This window comes from Polyergus mexicanus, unplaced genomic scaffold (genome assembly GCF_030449975.1).
Source record: "Polyergus mexicanus isolate NDT 795.1 unplaced genomic scaffold, iyPolMexi1.0 SCAF_9, whole genome shotgun sequence".
NCBI classification, from domain to species: domain Eukaryota; kingdom Metazoa; phylum Arthropoda; class Insecta; order Hymenoptera; family Formicidae; genus Polyergus; species Polyergus mexicanus.
Window position 1 is genome coordinate 2,113,484 of NW_027223329.1, and position 22,383 is coordinate 2,135,866.

The 22,383-nt window shown below is 35.5% G+C and overlaps 2 protein-coding genes and 1 non-coding gene across 13 annotated transcripts in view; 1 reads left to right on the top strand and 2 right to left on the bottom strand.

The window, feature by feature from the left end:
- The window catches only part of Rpi12 (RNA polymerase I subunit RpI12), a 130,518-nt gene extending 129,864 nt beyond the window's left edge, over positions 1 to 654 (bottom strand). For all 7 annotated transcript variants that reach the window (XR_011447379.1, XM_070301841.1, XM_070301842.1 and 4 more), the window contains exons 1-2: positions 448 to 654; positions 57 to 273 (exon numbers count right to left, since the gene is read on the bottom strand). Coding sequence is in view for 6 of the 7 variants with exons in the window: in XM_070301841.1 (XP_070157942.1) it covers positions 57 to 273; positions 448 to 583 (353 nt within the window). In the remaining variant the exon portion in view is untranslated. The remainder of the gene's footprint in view (positions 1 to 56; positions 274 to 447) is intronic.
- A 254-nt stretch (positions 655 to 908) lies between these two features.
- Positions 909 to 22,383, bottom strand: part of Ss (spineless) — a 171,458-nt gene continuing 149,983 nt past the window's right edge. For 3 of the 5 annotated variants that reach the window (XM_070301475.1, XM_070301478.1, XM_070301479.1), the window contains 7 exons: positions 12,243 to 12,452; positions 9,376 to 9,670; positions 8,943 to 9,084; positions 8,403 to 8,867; positions 7,265 to 8,218; positions 6,059 to 6,339; positions 909 to 5,566 (listed from right to left, as the gene is read on the bottom strand). In XM_070301475.1, the coding sequence (XP_070157576.1) occupies positions 6,117 to 6,339; positions 7,265 to 8,218; positions 8,403 to 8,867; positions 8,943 to 9,084; positions 9,376 to 9,670; positions 12,243 to 12,452 (2,289 nt within the window). In that variant the 3' untranslated portion in view covers positions 909 to 5,566; positions 6,059 to 6,116. Of the gene's footprint in view, positions 5,567 to 6,058; positions 6,340 to 7,207; positions 8,219 to 8,402; positions 8,868 to 8,942; positions 9,085 to 9,375; positions 9,671 to 12,242; positions 12,453 to 22,383 lie in introns of those variants that run through there. The other 2 variants (XM_070301476.1, XM_070301477.1) reach the window with 2 other exon arrangements.
- Positions 13,568 to 13,639, top strand: Trnam-cau (transfer RNA methionine (anticodon CAU)). Its single transcript has one exon. It is a non-coding gene; the product is annotated as a tRNA-Met (tRNA).

The window sequence follows — 22,383 nt, forward strand, 5'->3', positions numbered from 1 at the left end:
TATAAACAAATATAAATAGACTGTCAACAATAAAATTGTTTTGAACAGAAACGTACTTGCATTTAGTACATGTGTAAAATATAGTTTGTCCTTCGTCAGCAGATCTCAATTGTAATGTAGCGTATGACATTTTGTCGTTTTTACACTGAGGACACGCTCGTTCTACAATTGGTCCATCCGCATCATCATCGCTATCATCTGCTTCTTTGGTGAATGTATAAGTGTCTTTTGAATTAAAGTGAATTGTATGTGTCATTTCCAGATCGCCGAAGGCTGAAAAAGATGAAATCAGATACTGACTCTCCAAATAAATGTATATAAATTCTTGTGATTATAATTGATTATAATATAATAATTTTCTTTATTACTCTTAATCTTGAATATGAAAACTCTAAGTTATATCTTTCTTAACTAATTGAGTATATGAATATTTTGTTTCGAGCATACTTTTCGAATCCCAGTTCCTTTTGCATGTGTAACAAGTAACAGTAGCTTTTCTTTCGTCAAGTAATGGTAAAATTGAGCCACAATCCGGACAGAATCCAGGTACAGTAATAAAACAACTGTCGTTGTTACTTTCCATTGTTCAATGTATATTTACTATTTACTGGCGCGTTTGATCATCATAAATAATATAACCTATTGAAGACACGTTTCCGAATATGTAATTCAGTGATGCCAAACAAAAACATAGAAATAACTAGACTGTGTAACTAGAGACAGTGTCACCTAAAGTTACTAAGCTAGGGAAAATTTCAATCATCGAAAATGAAAAATGTTTATATATATAATACAGAGGGAAAAAGTGTCAAAAATCACGAGGAAACTCTCGATACAGATCGATTACTAATCACAGGGATCAGAATTTACTAGACACTGATTTTTTTTATTGCATTATTATAATTTATTTCATATATATATAAACATTTGATACAGTTTTAAAATTTTATTTGTAGAACTTATTTCTTTAGCAATGGTGTTAATAATAGCTAGATTTATATATCCTATCGGATATAATATATCAGAGAAAAATGGATGGAGTGATCAAGATTCGAAATTCGGTTTGGCATGATATTGTGTCTCGATACTTCGATACGTTTAAAAATATGACATAAAATTGCTTGCAAAGAAGAATGGAATATAACTCCCATCATTTCCTTTTCGATATGATCATCGGTAGCCAAGCGCTCGCGCACTACCGCGCATTCACCGTCCTAGTGATTTTCATAATAAACACATACGCGTTCCGCCTCTTCGCTTTCGGTAACCGGAGAATGTCCGCGATACGCGCGCGGGAAAAGAGCGTTAACATCGTAAAGATACATCTCAAAATTGTTGGAAGAAATTTAATTTTAATTTATCTATATTTTATGTAACTTCAAAGAGGTATTAAAGGGAAAAAAGGTTCAATAATATTTTTAAATATCCATGAAACTGCTTTATCACGGAAACGTCAAACTTTTTCCGATCATGTTATGCGCTTGAAACAGCGAATTCATCATCTCCGGGATATTTCAAAGGAAGCGAGCTTTTTCCCAGTAAAATTATTCGATTCCAAAGTGCAGACTTATTCACCATGCAACACGCTCAGTAAGAACGAGCTCTTTAATCGAGTTTCTTCTCTTCCGTGCAGCAATTGCCAGAAAATAAGGTACATATTTTTTATCTATACGAATAGCTGCTTGAAAATCTGTACTGACTATGATCTTAATTATATATATGTTCGTTATCATATAATATATATAAGATACCTTACTTCAAATATACAATGAATATACATTTATGCTTAGATCGTCAAAATATCCTCGCGATCGCAATTCAACATATATATGTATAGAGAAGACTGTCGCGCGATGAATATCTCGAAAGTGTTATTATATTTTATTTATTATCCTTTCTTAGAGTTACATTTACATGTTAATGTGCCAGAGAAAACTTACAGTGATAATTGATAAGATTGTCGGTTAAATTAACTTTACAGCGAGAATATTATCACAATTTAAGCATATCGTTACTAATTCGCTTTTTTTAATGAATGGACTAGACTCGATTACTTATAATAATAATAGTAGCTTCTTAACGTTTATAAGGATATTGCAGAGAAACGAGGGTATCTTTCGCAAGCTATAACAGTAAGTCAGAAATATAGATATACAAGATTTCGGTTTGAAACAGATACTATTAGTATGTCCTTATACTTACAATAATTTTCTCATCTTTCCCTTTTTTTTCATTACATATCTCTGTTTGCGATTTGCTTCTTTTACAAAAATGGAAACATTTGTAAAATCATATTTTGAAAAATGTAACATCTCAAAGATATCGGGAAGACCTTAATAAGATAAAGTAAAATCAGAAACATTTTTTTATAAATTTTTCTACTTGACAACTTTTCATATATATTTCTATATTTGATAAGCCATTTGCAAAATAATAAGGACACGTTTAATAGTAGCAAGTTTCAATATCATCTTGAGCTGTATTTAATTACAAAGTCAATCAAGGTAGTGTGGGATATTTAGATAATCGAAGATCAGAATGCAAAAGATTATGTTTCACAAATATTGCAAAAGAACCAGCGAGACATTTTAAAATCTTGCTTTATCTCAATTACAGAAATAATGTAGCTCCTGTAATCTTTTATATTTTCAATATATATATTTTTACATTCACTACTTATTTTTATCCAAGCGTACTCGTGAATCTGTAATAATTGATAAATAAAATCATATGCAACTTGCTCGAATAAAAAAAAAACGTTTGTTTAATTTTTGCATCCGGTACTTCGATTATGCTAAAATATAGACAAACATCTCGTAAGTATGTGAACGTATAAAAATTACTACGCTGTTATTAAGAATGAAACATGTAGGAAACGGAATTCGCTTATTATCCTTAACGGGGGCGTTATTTTTGTACAACGCACCTGATATACATCTTACATATTATAGTTAATAAATAATATGATGATTTTTTTCGAAAAGTATGGAAGAGAATATCTAAATATATATCGCTCTCTTTAACGTTTTATTTTTACCACTTTGATATGCAATTGCAATGGATATGCAACGGTATGCTTTTTTAAAAGCGCGTGGAAACAATAGCTCTTTCAACTTTTTATCTTAAAATAGCTTTCTTTTCTTGTGCTCATATAATATTCTTTTTCGCGCAAATTTTCTCTGTTTTCGTCGATGTGGTTTAATGAGAATTCTCGGAGATTTTCTTGACTTTACAAGTGAGAATGCACTTAAAATTATTGGAAGGCCCATCTAGCATTGCTAAACACGAATTACACGTATACATATAAATAATATGTATAAATTAATTAAGTACAAAAATTACAAACTTATTAACAAAATATTGGCAAGACTGGGTTTTAGCCGAATTAACAGGCTACAAACATTGCGTCATTTTCGATTTTATATAATGAGATTTTTGGTACTCGAAAGAGAACCTGAATAACTTAAAAACCACAAAGATTTGTTTCGTTCCCGTTACAATAGTTGATTAATCAAAGCGTGAAATTATTCTCACAAAATTATCATCTGCCAAAAACCATTAAATTTGACTCGTAGAAGTAATTTAATCGTAATTTATTAACGTATTTCAAAAAAATTTATTTATATTTTCTAATGTGATATTTATCGCTATAAATGTAAACGTACGTGCGCGATTCCTTAATATTCCAGTATAATAAAAAGAAATGCTATAAAATATCGTCAGAAAAAATTTATAACAACTTCTTTTTATTTTATAATGCCAATTGTGCAAAATTGGTTTAGCCGTAGACGAATTTTTATCTTTGAATCGTAGCAAGATTATTCGACGAATGTAAACAAGAACTCTGCTCTTTTTAATCTTTGCTTTAATTATCGCAAATTATTCTTCAAAATAAATATGTAGGAAGCCAAGAGTCGCGGAGCGCGAAGGAATAATGAATTCATTTAAAACGTTCGCGGTGTGATATCGGAGTCTCAATTTTTATAAAAAAAACTGTCGTGTAAACTGGAAAGTAGTTTTATTGTAAAAGGAAGAGAACTTAGTTTACATTTACATCTTTATCCCGGCAACAGGAATTTCACTTTGATGCATGTAACTGAGAGAGAGATCGCTGATACGTATATATATATGTGGAATGTTGATAGTGCGTATCTTTTCGTTGAAACCAGACTATCGCTTGCTAATAACAATTTGCTCGAAATGTTTTTAAGACCATCGCTTTTCTTACATTGTATGCATTCTTAAAACATATGTCTTCGTCGAGAATTGACTTCTCATCAATCGGAATATACTTCCAACTTTTATTTAAAAGGATTCGCTCTTGTGTATTTCTATATTTATATAATTCGTATCACACGATATGTCGCTCGCATCTTTCACAATTACTCGAGTTTTCTTCATATCGTCATTCTATGTCAATAAATATTACACTCAAGTATGTCTTCTCTCTGAAGAACATCGTTTTAAATTACCTAACACATATCACAGAATTCATATATCCACTTTTAGAAAAAAAAAAAAAAAAAAAAAAAAAAAAAAAAAAAATACAAACGTAATAGCACGGGATACAAAAGTGCGCATTAGTACGGATAGAATTATACAAATACGTAGACGCATTATTAATACAAACTAAAGCTGCATATGTTGCGCTTGTCCTAGTCCGATCAAAATGACGAATTTTGTGCTCTCAAATATAAAAATAATGCTTGATGATTTTTGGTTCAAAGGAATGTCGTTCATTAATCTTACTTTCAGTGTCCGGGCAGTGATCACTATCTTACACTACATTTTTTCTCCAGTCCATTGCAGAACAGAAATAAAAGACATGTGCATTTATTTATTATAACTGGATAAATATAAATTTTTTTTTACTAATTAAAAAATATGAAAATGAAATTCGATTCCGCGGAACGGTATTTGTTAAATTAAAATTTGCTCTTATTTTTTTTAGAGCATGTAAGTTTTGCTTTTGCACTTCTGACTTTTCTTGTTCTACAATACAATGAAGATTTATTTTTATATGACAGAATAATATATAATATATAAATTAAAAAATTTATATATATATATATTCTCTTATATTAAAAAGAGAAGCTACGAATTGAGATAAACTGGATATTTATTTTCGATAGCTAATCTTCGAAAAAAAATACAAAAGTTGCTTTATGAAATTCATCGGTTTCTCTATCTTTATTCATTCTGCAATGAAGTGCTATTGCTACTCATCGAGCAATCGCTGCATTTTATAATCGCAAATAAATGAAATTGTAAGACACTTGCCTTGTGTGATCGCTGCCCCTTACGCACACAAGATTACGATCAGTGTACATGCAGACTCAAACTATGAATCCTGAAGAATATCCACTTAACGTATCGGTATCGGATAAATCAATGCAATGAAAGTTATGTAATAGTAGACTGGTTATTACTTTTGTAGTGAGTATGTTACAGTACTAATAGAATATTCTTAGTAAGAATACTCTTAATTCTCGTAATCGACATTACCTGTATGGTACAGTGACGCGTTTTGGAATCCGCTTCGGTGAAGATATCTTTTCAGAGATACCTGCAGAAATACAAACAGAAAACAACGCATGCATGCATTATTTTTCTGAATCGTATATATAAAAATAAAAATTTTATATCTGTATTAAAAGCAGATTAAAGTAAAAAGTGTATATCGTTATTTTTACGTAAATTTATTTTTAATTAGTGAGATAATTCATTCTACTTTGATGAAAATTTAATTGGAAATTCTTGTTCTTTATATATTTTTATTTATACATTATTTATTATTATTTTATATTAATGCTTTACTTTTTTCTAATTAAAATTAAAATTCTATATTATATTATAATTGAGTACTACTATTGAGAGAATGAGCTATTCGACAGTAAAATCTTCTAGAAAAAGTTGATTTTTATATAATTCGAAATCAGTGTAATTAAACTCATCATTTTCCCTATATTTGCGGAACTCGTTGTCTCACTGAATAACTCAATTCGCTTCGATGATGCTGCGTATCTATTTAGCATCGGTTGAACAGACGTAAACGTACCTTCATCACTGATATACGCCGAGGTTACAAAGGGACTATTGGTTGAGCAGAGTGTTAGTCACCTCAGAGATGGACAACAGAGGACTCCCGGCGTCCGGTTTGGAATCTGTGGAACAGGCGGGCCCATTCCCGCTGCCGCTGCTGATGATGCCACTACGTGGTGGTGGTGCGGAGGGTGGTATAAGACGTTGTTGCTGTTGTTGGAGTTGTTGTCCGCCGCGGTGCCCATGCCCATGCCTGTTCCCACCCCCGTCCCCGTTCCCGCAACTGACGGTGGCGTGCTGCAACCAAATGGACGGTCTCGCCGTTATCTTACAGGTACTAAATTCACGCTTCTTTTATTTCAGACACAGAGTCACTAGAATAACTGAAAATCTACGTTTAATATTACTGAGGAAGTGTGAGAACTTTCTTAGTAATACATACTTGACTCGTTTAGATAAATTTAAAATATTAGGTGATTGTAAAGCTCGATTTAATGTAAAAAGATCAACTAGTAGTAGCTTATATATAAAATAACATGTGCAAAAATGCCATTAAATTAAATCAAAATGTGATTTCATAATTATACAAAAATCATATAATTTTCTTATAATTATTTCTTACATAACATTTGCGTACTTGGCCTAATTCTTGATTTTGATGAAGTTATTAAATAACTTTAGAGTTATGCTTATATTGATGGAATTATTTGATAAATTTTAACGATTCATATAATAATAGCAATGAAATTTCTAAATAATTATTAAAATTATATATAAAATGATGCAGAAACATATTTTTGATTAGTCATGAATCACTCTATGTGCAACTATGGCTAAACTTAAGATGACCAATTTTTCTAAAAGCATTCAAAATTTTATTTTATTTCCTAAAATTTTATTATTTTTCCCACACTTTTCATATCTAAAATGCAAATACGATTAATATTGTAAAGAAGTAGTTTTAATGTTAACAAAATTAAGGATTTGATATTTATATATATATAACATATAATATCCGAGATTCTCTTAGGAAAAATATAATTTCAATAATTAAAGTTTTGGTTTAAGCGGACAAAGCAAAATTTGTTCCCTGCAAATCAATATAACACTAAAATCAATTATAAGCAGGATACATTATTCTTTTTCAAAGACTTGGTCATCTTACCCTAAACCCATCGATGGAAAATTATAATAAAATCTGTGAGGCAGCAGTGACACTCACTGGGGCGTGTGCCTTGGTGGTGCGGGGTGGTGATGGTGGTAGGGATAGTACTGGTAGTGATGGTGTTGCACTCCTTGCCATACCTCGGAGCCCGCTTCTCCGTGCCCGCCATGACCTGGATGAGAATGCGTGTAACCAATGGTGCTGGCGGCTGCCGCGGCGGCAACTGCAGCCGCTTGATACTGAGATGTGGTCACCGGGTATTGTTGATGTTGCTGCGGTTGATGGTGATGTTGCTGCTGTTGTTGTTGCTGCTGAGATTGTTGCGTTTTGTTATTTCTTGGCGGGCTTGATGCGGTCACTTGTTGATCCGTAGGGGAGGTTTGCCGCCATTTGCAATCTCCATTCATGGAATTCATCTCCGCCAACGATTTGAGCGGATCGCCAGTGGCGTTGGTCGAGTGCGTGGAAGAATGAGTCGAGTGTGGTGTCGGCGGACTGTAGCTGCCGTTGTTTCTGGGTGGTGTGCGCGATGGCGGCGCACCCCACATTAGCACGGTCTGCCGTGGTGCTTCGTTGCCATACACCTCTGGCTTCACGTCCTCTATCTTCGGTGTCAACATACCGTTAGCCGCGCCGGTCACCGGTGAGCTACCGGCGGAATTGCTGGACGATGCGCCACCTTCCAGTGAATGCCTGCTTCCGGCGCGCACAACATTCATGTCAGTCGTCGCTGGATGCATCGTGGATGCGCTCGCCACAGGACTGGCAGCGTACGGCGAACCGCTGATGCTACTGGGATGTCTCGTTTCCACATAGCTATATTTGGGCGATTCGTTACTGCCCAGTTGCTGGCAGTAGAGCTTTTCTTCCGTCTTGCTAGTTAGCTGATGAGTCTCGTATGTGGGCAGCGATACGTCAATGAAACCATTGTACGTAGTGCCGGTGTGATACTCTGGATAATATGAGCTCAACGGCCTATATTGGAATAGATTCTCTGTTGCAGTGAGATACCTATGTAAGAAAACAGTAATATAAATTTCTTTATCATTTTATCCACATTATATTTGCTATTTTATATCGTGGTTGATTTAGCAAATTAAATGCTTTATAATAAACTATCTAAATTAATTAAATTTTTCATAGTGGTTCGTCAAATTCGATAAATGTGTATCAGAACCAGTTCAAATCAATTTACCTGTTATCTAATGCAGTCGCTGGATAGAGAGTTTGATGATAGTTGCCCGTGTGGCCGATGTAAGTCGTCAAGGAAGGATCGGTACTAGCCGCCACTGCTGTAGGCGCGTACGGCGTTGGATACATGGTGTTTAAATTGTAGGCCGCCGCAACTGCAGCTGCTGCGCTGGTGTCCGGCGCAAGATAATCCACGGATGCGACTGTGGGAGTTACCGGTGGCGAGACCGACGACTGAGCAGAGAGTTTGCTACGTTTGCTTCGGCATGTCGAAAGAAAGTCTCGCAGATGCGTCTTGTATCGTCTGTTCCCTCTCTGAGGTGCCGGCTGCGCCGGTAGCGTCGGCGTCATAACTGATCCTGTCAAACTGTCACTATCCGAGAAATAGCTATTGGTCAATCCAGCATCCAGATAACTCACTTTGAAGTCCATCGTACGTTTGCCGAGCAAGTCTCGACCTTCTTCTTCCCTGAAATATAAAAAAATGTTAATTACACATAATGCCTTTTATAACTCCTTCGTCAACGTTAATGTTAAAACTTACATCAGAGGTCGATGAGTACTGAGTACAAAGTCTGGTTTCGAGTTTTTGTAGACCAATCTAGAGCTAGTCTGTAGCCATTGCCATCCGCCATCCTTCGTTTGAAATCTGTAGGCTATCATACCTGATGCACCAGTTTTTAATACTGAAAAAATGAATATTAGGTTAAAATCCTCTTAATATTCATTAATTATTTGATTCCGTAAGATAATACGACAATGTGCTTTAGACAAATCAACTTTGCAAGAGTAAAAATAAAATATTAATATTATCAAGTTTATATAAAATAATTAGCAAGCTTTTATAATACTAACTTGCTTTCACATATTTTAATAACAATGTCTTTAAAAAAACTAATCTCTTTACTTTGTATTGTGGAAAATATTATTTCTGTGCACACAGAAAGTTCCTACGATGTTTTAAAAACATAACTTACATTCCTGATGCGCACTAGCGACGTAGGCCAAGTCGTCGTAATGGACTAGATCGTAGCCACCGAGATTCGTTAGTTCCGCATCAGAATAACCTAACAGCATCTTTCCTCTCTGATCCATCGTCACGAGTGCGAGATCCAATTTGTGCTTGCTTTTGAACATCACTTCCTTCTGCGGCACTTCTAAGAGCGAAGGAGGCCCGAACGGTGTGCATAGGGCGAACAAGGCCAACGGCGGCTCTTCCGTCTTCCGGTTCTGGCCATGAAGTACTTTAACTCGGCCCCTGATGTCGAGACGCTGCAATAAAGATTCAGAAATTAAAATACAAGTTATTTAAATAAAAAATAAATAATTTAGAGAATTAATAATCAAACATCATCCAAGTTAATTTATACAAATATCACACGTAAAATTGTGATTGATACAAAATGCAGCAAATATTAATCGGTTAATATCATAAATTTATTGATAATTATAGTTAATATTATAAATATGAATTTTAATTCTTTAATTTATATAATAATATTTCTCGCGCGCGTGATTCTTTTTACAAATATATAAAATATTACTTCGCGTATTACATCGAGTAATTCAAATTTGGTAATTCATTTAATTGAATAATATTTGTTACGCATTATAAACACACAAGGCTCTTTAATTTTAAATAATTAATGAATATATACTTGATGATATATAAATTTATTAAATTAAATATTTAATTAACGTGGTTTGTTAATAATATATTATTATAAACAATTTCTCATTATATTAATTATTATATATATTTATTATGTAAATTATTTCGCGCTACATTAGTAGATATATTATTGCACATTATATGTTCTCTTTGAAATGTTCCTTTCATATATATATATATATATATATATATAGGATACGTTTATCGAAAAATCTCCCGCACAATATCCGTTGATGGATGCGAATAATAGATCTTGCCCGTGACGTTAGAAACAGAATGTAGATCTGTCCGGCGAGGAGGAAAAAAAAAAAATAAAACTAAAAGAAAGCACACGGTAGCTAGGATCCACGGTATATCCCGTCGCGAAGGATGCCGCCAAGGTTCCGGAGGCAAATCCTGAAGGAGGTGGCGGCGGATGAATCTCTTGCGCCGTAAACCCTCTTTTACGATTACAGTTTCATTTTCATAAACGTCAAAGCGGCGCCGTTTTTGCCAAACTCCCGAGCTCGGGTGCGGCGTTCAGAACCCTGACTCTCCTCTTTCTCTCTCTCGTCCCTGTCCTCTTTGCCAAGATAATACCATCGTACTCTCTCTCTCTCTCTCTCTCTCTTTGACCGCGTCGTCGTGCTCGACATCGCGCATATACCTGTGCGCGTATCCGCGGTGTGTTTGCCGTAAGATAATTAGTGTTTTGCCGCGTCTCTCCGTACCTCGATCTCCCCCTTTCCCCCTTGCCCGATTTTTTCCTCCTCCTCCTCCTCGGAGGGATGGAGAACCTGGTTTTGTTCGGGTCCTTGATTTATACCTTTTCTTGAACGCCATCGGGACAACGGTACCGACGATGGACAGCTCGGCTATCCGGACGAATTATCGTTTCAATCTTCGCCGCGCTGTCACGGTTCATTGGCTGGGCCTATTATTATACACGTTCAGCTTTTGCGCGGGGAATAATGTCGGCCCTACGGCCCAGATTTAAGATCGTTTTTACGTAAGCGCTATTCGAAATTCCCCTGAGAATTTTCAAGAAATTTGTGAGAACGTTTTGTTGCGGTTAAAATTCCTATTTCGCAGAGAGAGAGAGAGAGACGATGCATTTTATCATATAAATGAAATGACAAGTTATTGTCGTCCGATAAAATTATGATCAAGAATTAATTTATTTTTTCATTATTGCGTAAAAATAATTTTCAATTGTAATTTATTGCCTGTATTAACGTATTTATTTAATTTCTCGTAAAATTAAGAAAAAAAAAAAATTGTTGATGTAAAGCCAACAACAACCTGATGTTATGCCTTCGCGACTTAGCTTCGGTGGCAGGTCGAGAGGGTAAGTAGGAGACAACCCGGGAGGAAGGATCGGAGGAGGAGAGGCGAACGGCAAGATGGACGGAAAGAAAAGCAATTACACGAGAGCGGAGGAAACACAGTGACGGCGGGGAAGAGTTCTCGTTCCTCTTCCCTTTACGACAGTGAAATTATTAATTACTGTTTTGTATGCCGGCACATCTCTTTTGTAACCGTGAAGAGACGTAAGGACGTAAGCTCGGTCCTTACTCAAGATTACCCTTCTTCCTGGCACACACGTCATTTATTTGTAATTACCTCGCCGCAAAGATCTCGAGATCGTTTACGTGCTTTTACGAAGGAAAACGGAGTACCAAAATAAAATTAATTCCGATTACTCCGTAACACCTCTCGGTTTTCAGAGCAAATATAAATATACGTAATTTACATAAGTAGATTACAAGTTAGTTTAATTATACATACATTAGTTTGTATTAATATATTGATCGTAATAATTATTAATTCTTTAGTTATAGCTAATTTGGAATGCTAAGACAATTAAGTAAAAAATCGACTTTAATCTTAATTAGTTACAAAACTCTATTTAAATATCAGAAATTAAAGTAATATTGAAGAAAATGACAATTTTTTTTTTTTTATTAACATTAAAGGTTTGTTTTAAATTAATCAAAAAATTCTTTAGATAAACAAAAGGAGAATAATAAAGTTTTTAGATTTAGTTATATATCTACAATATAAATATATCAATAATATAGATTTAAAAGATTGTTTTCATTAGATCGTGCGAGTTAGTGGAGCGATTAAGAATTAAAATACGTGAAAATACGCGGAACAAACAATGCAATATAAGGAAATCCATATACGTACGAGAAAACCGGATGTATTGTCCAAGAGACAACGGAAGCGAACCGTGAAGCTGCGCTCGAGCAGGTGACAATGCTGGGGCGAGAGTGCGTCGTGCAACGGCAGGCTTGCACTTTCGGCAGGCAGGAAAGAATTCCACATTAATTGCCGCTGCAATTCCTCCCGGTCCTCGCTATGCACCAGTTCGTAGACACTCTGATGGACGATGTCAGACTAAAAAAAAAAAATAAATAAATAAATAAATAAATTCTCTTTCTTTTCTCTGAAGAAAATTATTTAAATCCTGGAGCCATCAAAAATTGTGCATTTTTTATTACCAACAAAATGTTTCTTTAAGATTCAATAAGTGATATAACATTTACTGCTGATGTATATATATGGTATATATCAAGAAGAATGCCTAGGATTCACTTATTCGCGACATACACTATAATAGAATTTTATTTTATCCATACATAATTAACGCTCGTTTATTCGCAGTTTAGAAATACTGGTTATAAAAGGAGTTAATAACAGTGCTCAGCGTTCTTTATTTCGCGAGCACCTGGCATTCGCGTTTATCCAATCTAAGAATTCGTGCATACATTCTGTCGTGTGTCACGAACGTGTGCGCGAACCGAGCCATTATTTACGATTAGCTCTTCGGCTACCGTTTTCTTCGCGTCAGTCTCGGTCGCGTAATCTTATTTATGGTAATTTTATATAAGGACCACAATGCGTACAAGGATTGCAATGAACGATACTCGGAGTTGTCTAAACTCGAAACAGATCGGGACTGATATCAAGAATGCTTGTATTTGCTAAATACATTCCATGCCAAAATGATTTAAAGCCGAGGAAATGACTCTGGTGAATTTTATAATCACCTGGAGAAATATATTGCGGATATAAAATATACTTACAAGATCAAAGGCTTGCGAAATTCGTAATATTTTCGAAAGAGTTTGCTTTCTTAAAATATTGACTTTATAAAATTGTTCGTAAAATGTTGTAACAAAGTATTTCTTTTTCTCTCTGTTTTTCTTAACAAATAAAATAAAATATGCAGCGTCGATGCAGATGATAAATAAAAAGTTTATTCTGATTTTACAATTAATAATATAGATCGTAACTTGAAAAATTTTTATAATTGTCAACAAAAATACCCAGCAAACGCATAAGCCAGAGATTTTCGAATTAAAATTAAAATTAAAATTTAAGCGAGTTTGATAATTGCTGGGAGAAGAGAAAATTTTTTCTAATAATTAAATTTTAATTCTCTGATATTATTTACTAATTAAAATATCGCGCGTTACTAAAAAGTAGCTTTAATTATCCTCTGCTTCAACAGCAGAGTGGCGCAGTGGAAGCGTGCTGGGCCCATAACCCAGAGGTCCGTGGATCGAAACCACGCTCTGCTAAAGATATATTTTTTGTCTTCATTTATAATATATATATTCTTAAAGATGAAGATATATATTTTTGAATATAATCACAGATAGATTCTTTCTCTAAATAAATCCTGGCAAGCGTAAGAAAAATATTATTTGCCGTATACTTTCAGCTACATTCTGGCCTGTAAGTTTTTCAATTCTGTAATTTGTATAGAATTTTCATAAATTCACATAAATATTGCAAAAATCACTTGTGTCACAATAGAAAGACAATTTATTAATTTAGCAACCTATTAATTCATAAATTAATTCCTCCTGCCAATGACAAATTTACACCTGTCAAAAAAATAGAGATTAAAAACCATTCGATTCTTTCTGTTCGATAAAATTATTTTGTCCACGCAAAAATATTTTATTAACACAGTGTAGTAATAATTATCCGTTTAATTAATAAACTCTTTGTAGTATCGCTAAAGTCTAGATGCTTTAGAGCAGAAAACATCAAGGATTGTTAGAGTATCGTGAAAGCTGCGAAGTTTCGAGGACCCGAGATGACATCGTCAGGATCCCCGGTAGCGACCGGGCGTTTCGCACCGCGTGGCGATCGATGCCGCAACGGAATTACATAACAATTTCGAGTGGGAAAGCATGAGGAACGGCGGGCACACGATCGATGCGCTCTCCCGTCGTCGTCGTCGTCGTCGTCATCGCTGTCGTCGTACCGGACGTACAGTCGCGAAACTTCTCGCTCGCAACCAGCAACAGCAACTCGCGACTAAACATGGAAGTCGTGAGATCGCGACGTCGCTGATATACGCCTAGGCACGAACAAACATAACACACGGTACACACTGGTTGTAAGCGAGAGAGATACACGTGGGCGAGCGTACTCGCGGGTTGAAAACGTAGCTCGGAAGTCGTATCGTTCTCTCTGACCCGACGTGATTTATTATATTATTCGTCGAGCGCTCGTTCTCGGACTGATAGCCATGAGCAGGTAATGGCCGAGAAGAGCAAGAGAGAGAGGGAGAGCGAGTCAATTCGATCTGTTTCCGAGAGAAAAACAGAGAGTTCCCCCCGTGTGCCGAAGGTTCAAACGCGGGGGAGGGGGAGGGGGTTGGGAGACACGGTGGACGCGTGCACCGATTATCGGATTAAAAATCACGCGCCGTTACACCTATCATTGGCTCTTAGTTCGACCTAGCCGGGATCATCTCGGTCCTGTCTTAAAGCGCGGTCCTATAGTGCGAAGTACGAGAGGCACTTGTATCTCTCTTCGAATATTTGCCTGTTTCGGCGAATACGATTCTTCTCTCGTAAGAAATATTTCTCGAGATGCATTTTACCTATATATCTTTTAAAATGCGCGAAAAACTCTATCGCGTGACAAAATTATGTTTCAATTCTCTCTCTCTTTTTTTTTTTTTTTTTTTTTTTTTTTTAATGATTATTTATATATTTGGCTATATTATTTCTCTCTTTGCTCCGAAAAATTATTGAGGCAGCGAGTTACTTCGAGAATGCACATAGAGCGCATCGGATTTATTATATAAAAATTCTCCACGAGCGAAAATAAATTGAATTCAATCGGGATGGCGTAAAAAATTGTATTTCTCTCGTGCTCTACGTAGACTAGTCCGGATTAATTATGCGCGATAAAGTGCGTCGAACACGTGTAGGTACACGCGCCGTACGCGAGCTTACGTCGACGTCACGGCCGATCAGATATTTTCTGAAGTAATGCCACTCCGTCGTATGTCGTACATCCCACATTCAACGATCAACGTCTCTTCTTTCTGTTTCTATACTTTCGTGTCAGTTTCAATGCTCATTGCGCGTCTAGTATAGGCAAGTCTCTTCTTCGCTCAAAAACTATTATTCTTTATCGTAATAAATGAATATATCCATGGAAAAAAAAAAAAAAAAAATATTTTTTATAAAAATATATTTTAAATTTATTTTTATCAATATTACTAAGATTATCGCAATAATAATTAATATATAATTGATATGACGATGTTATTACGATCAATTTGTGTGTAAATTCGATTAAATTAACTTTAAGCCAAATAATTACAATATAAATAGTTAGGACTGACTAAACTCCACGTGTATTACTTGATATGCCTTTTGTAACGCAGATTCAAATACCGATTATATATCCAAGATAATTGCCAAGATACAAAGGTTTAGAAAATATTTGACACGATGGCGAACGCGCAATTTTATCGCGGGACGTACCCCGCCAATCGTAAAACCACGAATGTCAATAAATATAGCGAAGGAGAACGAGGGGTTTCGACGAAACCCCCGCAGGTAAGCAGGAGAGATAAAAGTCCCCGACTCGCCGTGGGATCCGATGAATTCGAGCGCGAAATGTTTCCCCTCTTTCTCTTCGTTCCCTTCTTCTCTCTCTAGTCGCAATATCCCCGCTGCGATCGCGAGAGTCGCTCTAATTTTAATTAAGAATTATATACGATTTTCGTGATAATCACCGTCCGTACCTCACCCTGCACGTACAATGGACATCGTGTAATTGCTCGACCGCGTTCTCCCTTCGTTCCCTTCCCCTCCCTTCCCGCCACGACCTACACCGGTATACGTATATCGGGACAACGACGAGAATAAACCCGCTTGTAATTCTCATTGATGCGGTAGATTACTCTTGCACCCTGCTAAAATAACCCGTTTTATATCATCGTTGCCCAGCAAATTTTATCATATGACGTAAACCTTTCACGAATGATTATTTATTAAAAGGAAGAATCTGAATTTCTAATTCTCTCTTTACCCTAATGTTAACTTTGAGAATTTTTAAATAAATATATATAATTAATTATCAATTTAAAATAATATTATAGATATCAGATGTTTAAAAAATAAATGAGATAGATCAATTAATTATCAGTACAAAAAACGGGTGAAAATTAAAATAATAAAAGGGATTATTGCTGTGTAAAACGAAATTCCTTATTTTAATTTCTCGAGAAAATCAATAGCGTGCGTTTTCGAGTTATTAAGCGTTAGAAATATCTGAAAATTAATTAATTGTGAAAAATAATATTTCAAAAATGTAACTAGATAACAATATCATATTCCACCATTAATTTTGACCAGCGCACTTTCGATTTGCGTGACATTTAAATAGCGAAATATTTAAATATTAAAAAATATATAAAAACTTCGCTATACAAACAATTTATTTGGAAGAGTGTATAGCAATGGATTTTCGTCACGCAACTGTAATAAAAGTAATCCCGTGCTTTGATGATTATGTCGTATAAATCCTCCATGTTTACCATTGCGATATATATTATAATCGGAATGAATAACCAATTCGTTGTTTTTTCTATTGCGCTATTGTTCATTGATTGCCGTTATTACCCTGTCCGATCCGCTATTTAGCGGAGAGTATAGTAAAGTTTTCTAGGATACACGTTGCGTTTTGCATAACGTGGTCGAGGTCAGCCGGTGTATTTTTAACCCCTAACTATACGGTACGCTTCGTCGGTTGCGCACTGTTACATTTCGATTCGATACTTTCATGATCTCGCGATCGTCTTCTCTCCTACTAACTCGTAGTAAAAGGAATCCAAATGCGCATTCGCCGAACACTTATATCTGGAAAACGTACAATAATACGGAATAATGTCCGTCTCTTAAAATCGTCGGTCGATAGAAGGTCGAGCCAAAGTGTAAATTGCACTTAACGCCACCGCGAGAGTTATAAACGGTCCGCAATTACATCTTACGCTGTAATAGTTTGTCGTCACGTACCTACGCATAATAGGCCTCCAAATCTTGACGATCGCTCCCGTTAAGTGGCCTAATCACAAATTATATTTTAATCGCCGATCGATAGCGAAGCGGCCTGGATCGCGACTCGACGAGGATATAATTGCACGCTCACGTGCTCGTGCTTCTTACGCGAATTATAATCGGACCGTGTGTGTCAAACATCCCCCGATGAAGGGCCCCGAGGAACTCCGAGATTCGTATCGCAAGAATAATCGATGTAATTCCATCCCACCTCCCAACCTCTTCGCTTTTTAATGCCATTATATTTTCTTGGAAACGCGTTTCAACGAATTACAAAAGTCTCCCCGTTAATAATATGCATATTAAATTGTTCTCCGACACGATGATCGGTTTACCGTTTCTCGCTCTATTGTTTCGCGGCGCGTTATGGTAAAGGTAAACGTAATTCTCACGTGCTAATGTAATTGCTCGTCCGTTCGAAATGTACAGCGCTTCCTGTTTGAGACATCAATGATATGTATTAGTAACTATGAGATGTCTTTGGGGGGGGGGGGGGACGAGTTGATATCATTCAACATTTTATATAATTTTAATTGATATTATCATGACTTTTATAGTGTTTCATCATTTATATTAAATTTTAATCTCTCTCTCTCTCTCTCTCTCTTTCTTAAAAAAATATTTTATTTGTTCGATAGATAAATATCAAAATACCGTATATTATTAAAATTGAAGGAATTTCACGCGAATATCGCATTTTATATGTTTAATCGATAATCTCTTTCGCGCGTTCATTATTTTATCAGATTTGCATAACAAGTTGTACAGTATATAAAAAGGTAATCGCGATTCAGTAGCGAATATATAATATTATTTTCATGAAATATTAGCAAAGTACTAAGAAATTACAGAAATCTTCCTAATAAATTTAATTAAATTAAATATGTTTACGCGCACAACTTGCGAATTCAGTATTACCAGTTGCAAAATATAGCTATCGATAAATTATGTGGTGCTGTTACTGATTAGATTTATCGTTTACGTTTCAATTGAACCTACTCGATAAAGCTATAGAAGATTTAATACTTTTTCCACGAGAGATTAAAAAAAAAAAAAAACAAAAAAAAAAGAAGCCGAGTTTCACATTTTTCTCATTCAAGATTTAATTATTTGTATAACAAAAAGAATATATTAAGATTTGATCTTATATAGCTGAAGCATTGTGCATAATATTGTATATTGACAGTGTTTAATTTTTCATTCGATACTTTTACGCGATTTGTATGCGAAATAATTATGTACGAAGTTTCGAAATCATAGAAAGTAAAATAAAATATTATGAATATCGTTATATCTATGATTTAAATAAATAATGATAATTTCTACTTTTATTATATAAAAGAAATAGCAAATGTATGTTTAAAATAAAATTTTTAATTTAGTCAGGATTGGAAATTATGCAAATTTCTCTAGATTTATGATATTATGCAGGATGAAACAACTTCGGAATATAATTACTTAACAAGAATATGCCTTTGAATTCACGTATGTAATTTTATTGCATAATTAACTTTCAAAATTAGGCTAATTAAGACCTATAGCAGTTGAAGTCTATGGAAATCTAGTACTATGCTTTGCATATAAAACAAGTCGCCTTTTTGTACTGGGAATTATTCGTATACTTTAATAGCCCAAGTGCAAACATGCACACAAAACGGAACGAATAATTTTGAGAGATTGCATTTTTAATTGCACTCGTATATATATACCATAATTCCTTAACTGTTCAATTATTCAACATTAAAAGAGATATTTCTTCTTTATTTATATAACATTTACGATTCAATGCAAATACGAGACTTGGGATTCAGATTGCAACGAAATTTGCATCAATAACTATATTTTTTTTTTTTTCTTCACGAATACAAACGAAGCGACCATCTTTCCGAACATTTGTGCAAACTCATCTCGGATTTTTAATCAATTAATTATAGTACCAGTTTGATGTCATCCGCGCACGAGACAGCTTCTTCTCCGCTTAGTCCATCGTCTCCTCCTCACTCTTTCTCTCTTTCCATCTCTCGTTCTCTCTACATCCAGCTATCGTTCATCTTTTTTTCCCGTCTTTTTTCCGTGCTCACCAGGCCCGAGAGAGGCCAGTCACCGACGGGCGGCGGCCACGATCCGGTAAGGCCCGTTCGTATAACGTTTGTTACCATTGCTCGTTTAAATAATCTCGAAACATGTATCCGCGGGGTTGCGGGACGCGGGCGAGAAAAATAGAGAGAGGGAGAGAGAGAGAGAGAGAGAGAGAGAGAGAGAGAGAGAGAGAGAGAGGGAGAGCAAGGCTCGCGCTCGCGCGCAGTCACGGATGGCTTTACGATCGGCCCTCGTCGTTAATTAAGAGCTTGTAATTATTTAGTGGTGGACGTTAGCGCACCCCCGCCGGCATCGGCGCGGCCCGATCCCCCTCCCTCCATTCGTCCGAAGAGAGACTTGATTTACATTCCTGCGAAGAATGTGCGTCGGCCTCGCCTTCCTTCGCTCTATTTTCTTTTTCTACTCGCAATACCCCCGCGCCCCCGCCACCCGTTCTTCGCAAAATTCACCCGCTGTATCCCTCTCGGTCGCTCCTTCTTTCGCGTCTACGGACCCCGCGCTCTCTCGGATCATTCTCGTTTTTTCATCTCGTCCCTTGAACCCACATCGTTATTTCAGAAAAATACGAGAGATCTAACCGTCGCATCGCGTTGCGTCGATGACATGATTCGAGCGAGATCGATGAAGCTTTGAATAAATAGTTTCGATGAAAAATCCTTGAGATGTCAGTTAGAATACGAATGAAAGAGTTGATTTCTATTTACGAAGAAATCGTCTCTAGAAATCTTTTATTTATATAAAATAATTTTCTGTAATATATATTTACCGCAATGTCTATCTTTCGTGGAGAGTCATTCATTTCATTAAACATATTTTTCCCTTAATTTGAATTCTTAATTTTTGAAATTTACATGGAAATTTTTTTTTCGATACGAATGCAAAAAGTAAGAACACCGGGCACCACCGACACGTGACAGATGATGTACGAGCTTCTTGAGATGCATGTACCAATCGATTTACTATCGTGTTCAAGATTTTCATATTTTTCCGAAGAATATTATAATATATCGATTAAGAGAGAAAACATGATGTTTATTATTAATTACGTGTGTGTGTTACTCTATTAATAGCCTTCAGACACGGATAATTATATAAAAATTATTTTCGCAAATGGATCAAATTAATTAATAGCTTTCGAGAATAAATATCTAGTATATTTTATGTATAATATAAGCGTTTTATATTGCAATTTTGGATATTTTTTTACGAGATAATTTTTTATTTGATATTTAATTATAACATAAATTATTAAAAAATAATAAAAATCTCTGCGAAACTTAATTAACGGTATAGCTGAATGTCGAATTACTTATTTAAAAGTTAGTGGAGCGTAGCGTGATATCGAACTAAAAACACAGCATCAATTGTGACACACGCCGTATTTGTAATTATGAATCATTTGCATTTTTTAATAAATAGTATGTAAATGTGCAGTTTTTGTACGGGTTTCGCGACGGAAATCTCTTTGCGTTTCATATTTCTGTAATATTGTAACGAGTGCGAATTAAACATATATTCCTACCTCCGCTTTTGCAATTGCTTCAGAGATAAAATTCCGACGTAATGACAAAATTAGCAGATCTTCTCTCTCCTGTATACGTGTAATCGTAAAAAAACATTAACGCAACCGGATAGAAAGGTGTCTCATTTAATGATTTCTCGTGAGGTTCTGTAACCGCGTGTTTCCGGCAATGTAGCGTGAAATGTGTATATATATATATTCTTACATATCTGATGCAAGACGCAATTCGAAAAAATAATAAGATGAATTTAGAAACTCGCGTGTCAAACGTGATACTCGATGCAATTAATTTTGTTGATTATCAGCCTTTACCTTTATATTTGATATAATTGAGCAATTGCATGGAAATGTTAGAAATGAAATAATTATAATAGCAAACGAGAGAGATTTGTATAATAAATATAAATAAAAACAATCTCATTTTAAAATAAATACATTAAAATCCCTATGCATTGAATGGTGGTATAAACGTATTATATTAAGGTGAAAAGAAAGAGATAACACATGTAAAAAGAGTTTAAAAAATAAGTAAATTATATTCAATATGTGGGAAACAAGAGGAGGATTAATTAATAGCTCGAGCATTTAAAAAAGGGATAAAAAAATCCTTCGTTGCTTGTCCGATCAAGATCCGGATTTGTGAACAGATTTTGACTTTGCAAGAAAGAGGGAGAGGGAGAGAGAGAGAGAGAGAGAGAGGACGTCGCACGGAGACCTCGAGTTATCGATCGTACGCGTCGTGATAAACGAGCGGGGAGGCAGCGTCACGAGGAGGGCATCGCGCTCGCTCACTCTCGTCGAACTTGAGAATCGTTCTCGCGATATTTCAGTGTCAGCGGAGGCAGGTACCGAGGGCACCGTACCCCCGGTGGTGGTACATCCGGGCACCGCGCCGCGCGCGGGCGCGCGAGCGCGAATAAATCCGGCCGGACACACCGGGCCGGGGACCACAAGAGATGGAAACACGATTCGGTCCGTGCGATCAAAGGACCCGCTACAAATTGAAACAAATCAGCCGGGTAATATTAATTAATCCGCAGCCGCGCATTAATAATTCTCTTGCACTCTGGCACTCCACTATCGCGACTATAATCGTATCGTATACCCCTTGACGTCTCGACGTTTTGCGCGAAAACCGATATGTATACAAAAAGGGACGTAGTGCGTATCTCGAGTTTAATCAGAGTTTAATTCCTGACGTAATAGCTTAATATTTTTTGATTTTTTTTTTGCTTGATATTTTTTTATCAAAAAATCTTGGCAATATTATGAAAATTAAAGATACAAATAACATCTAACGTTAGAAAAATATAAAAATAAAATATATGAC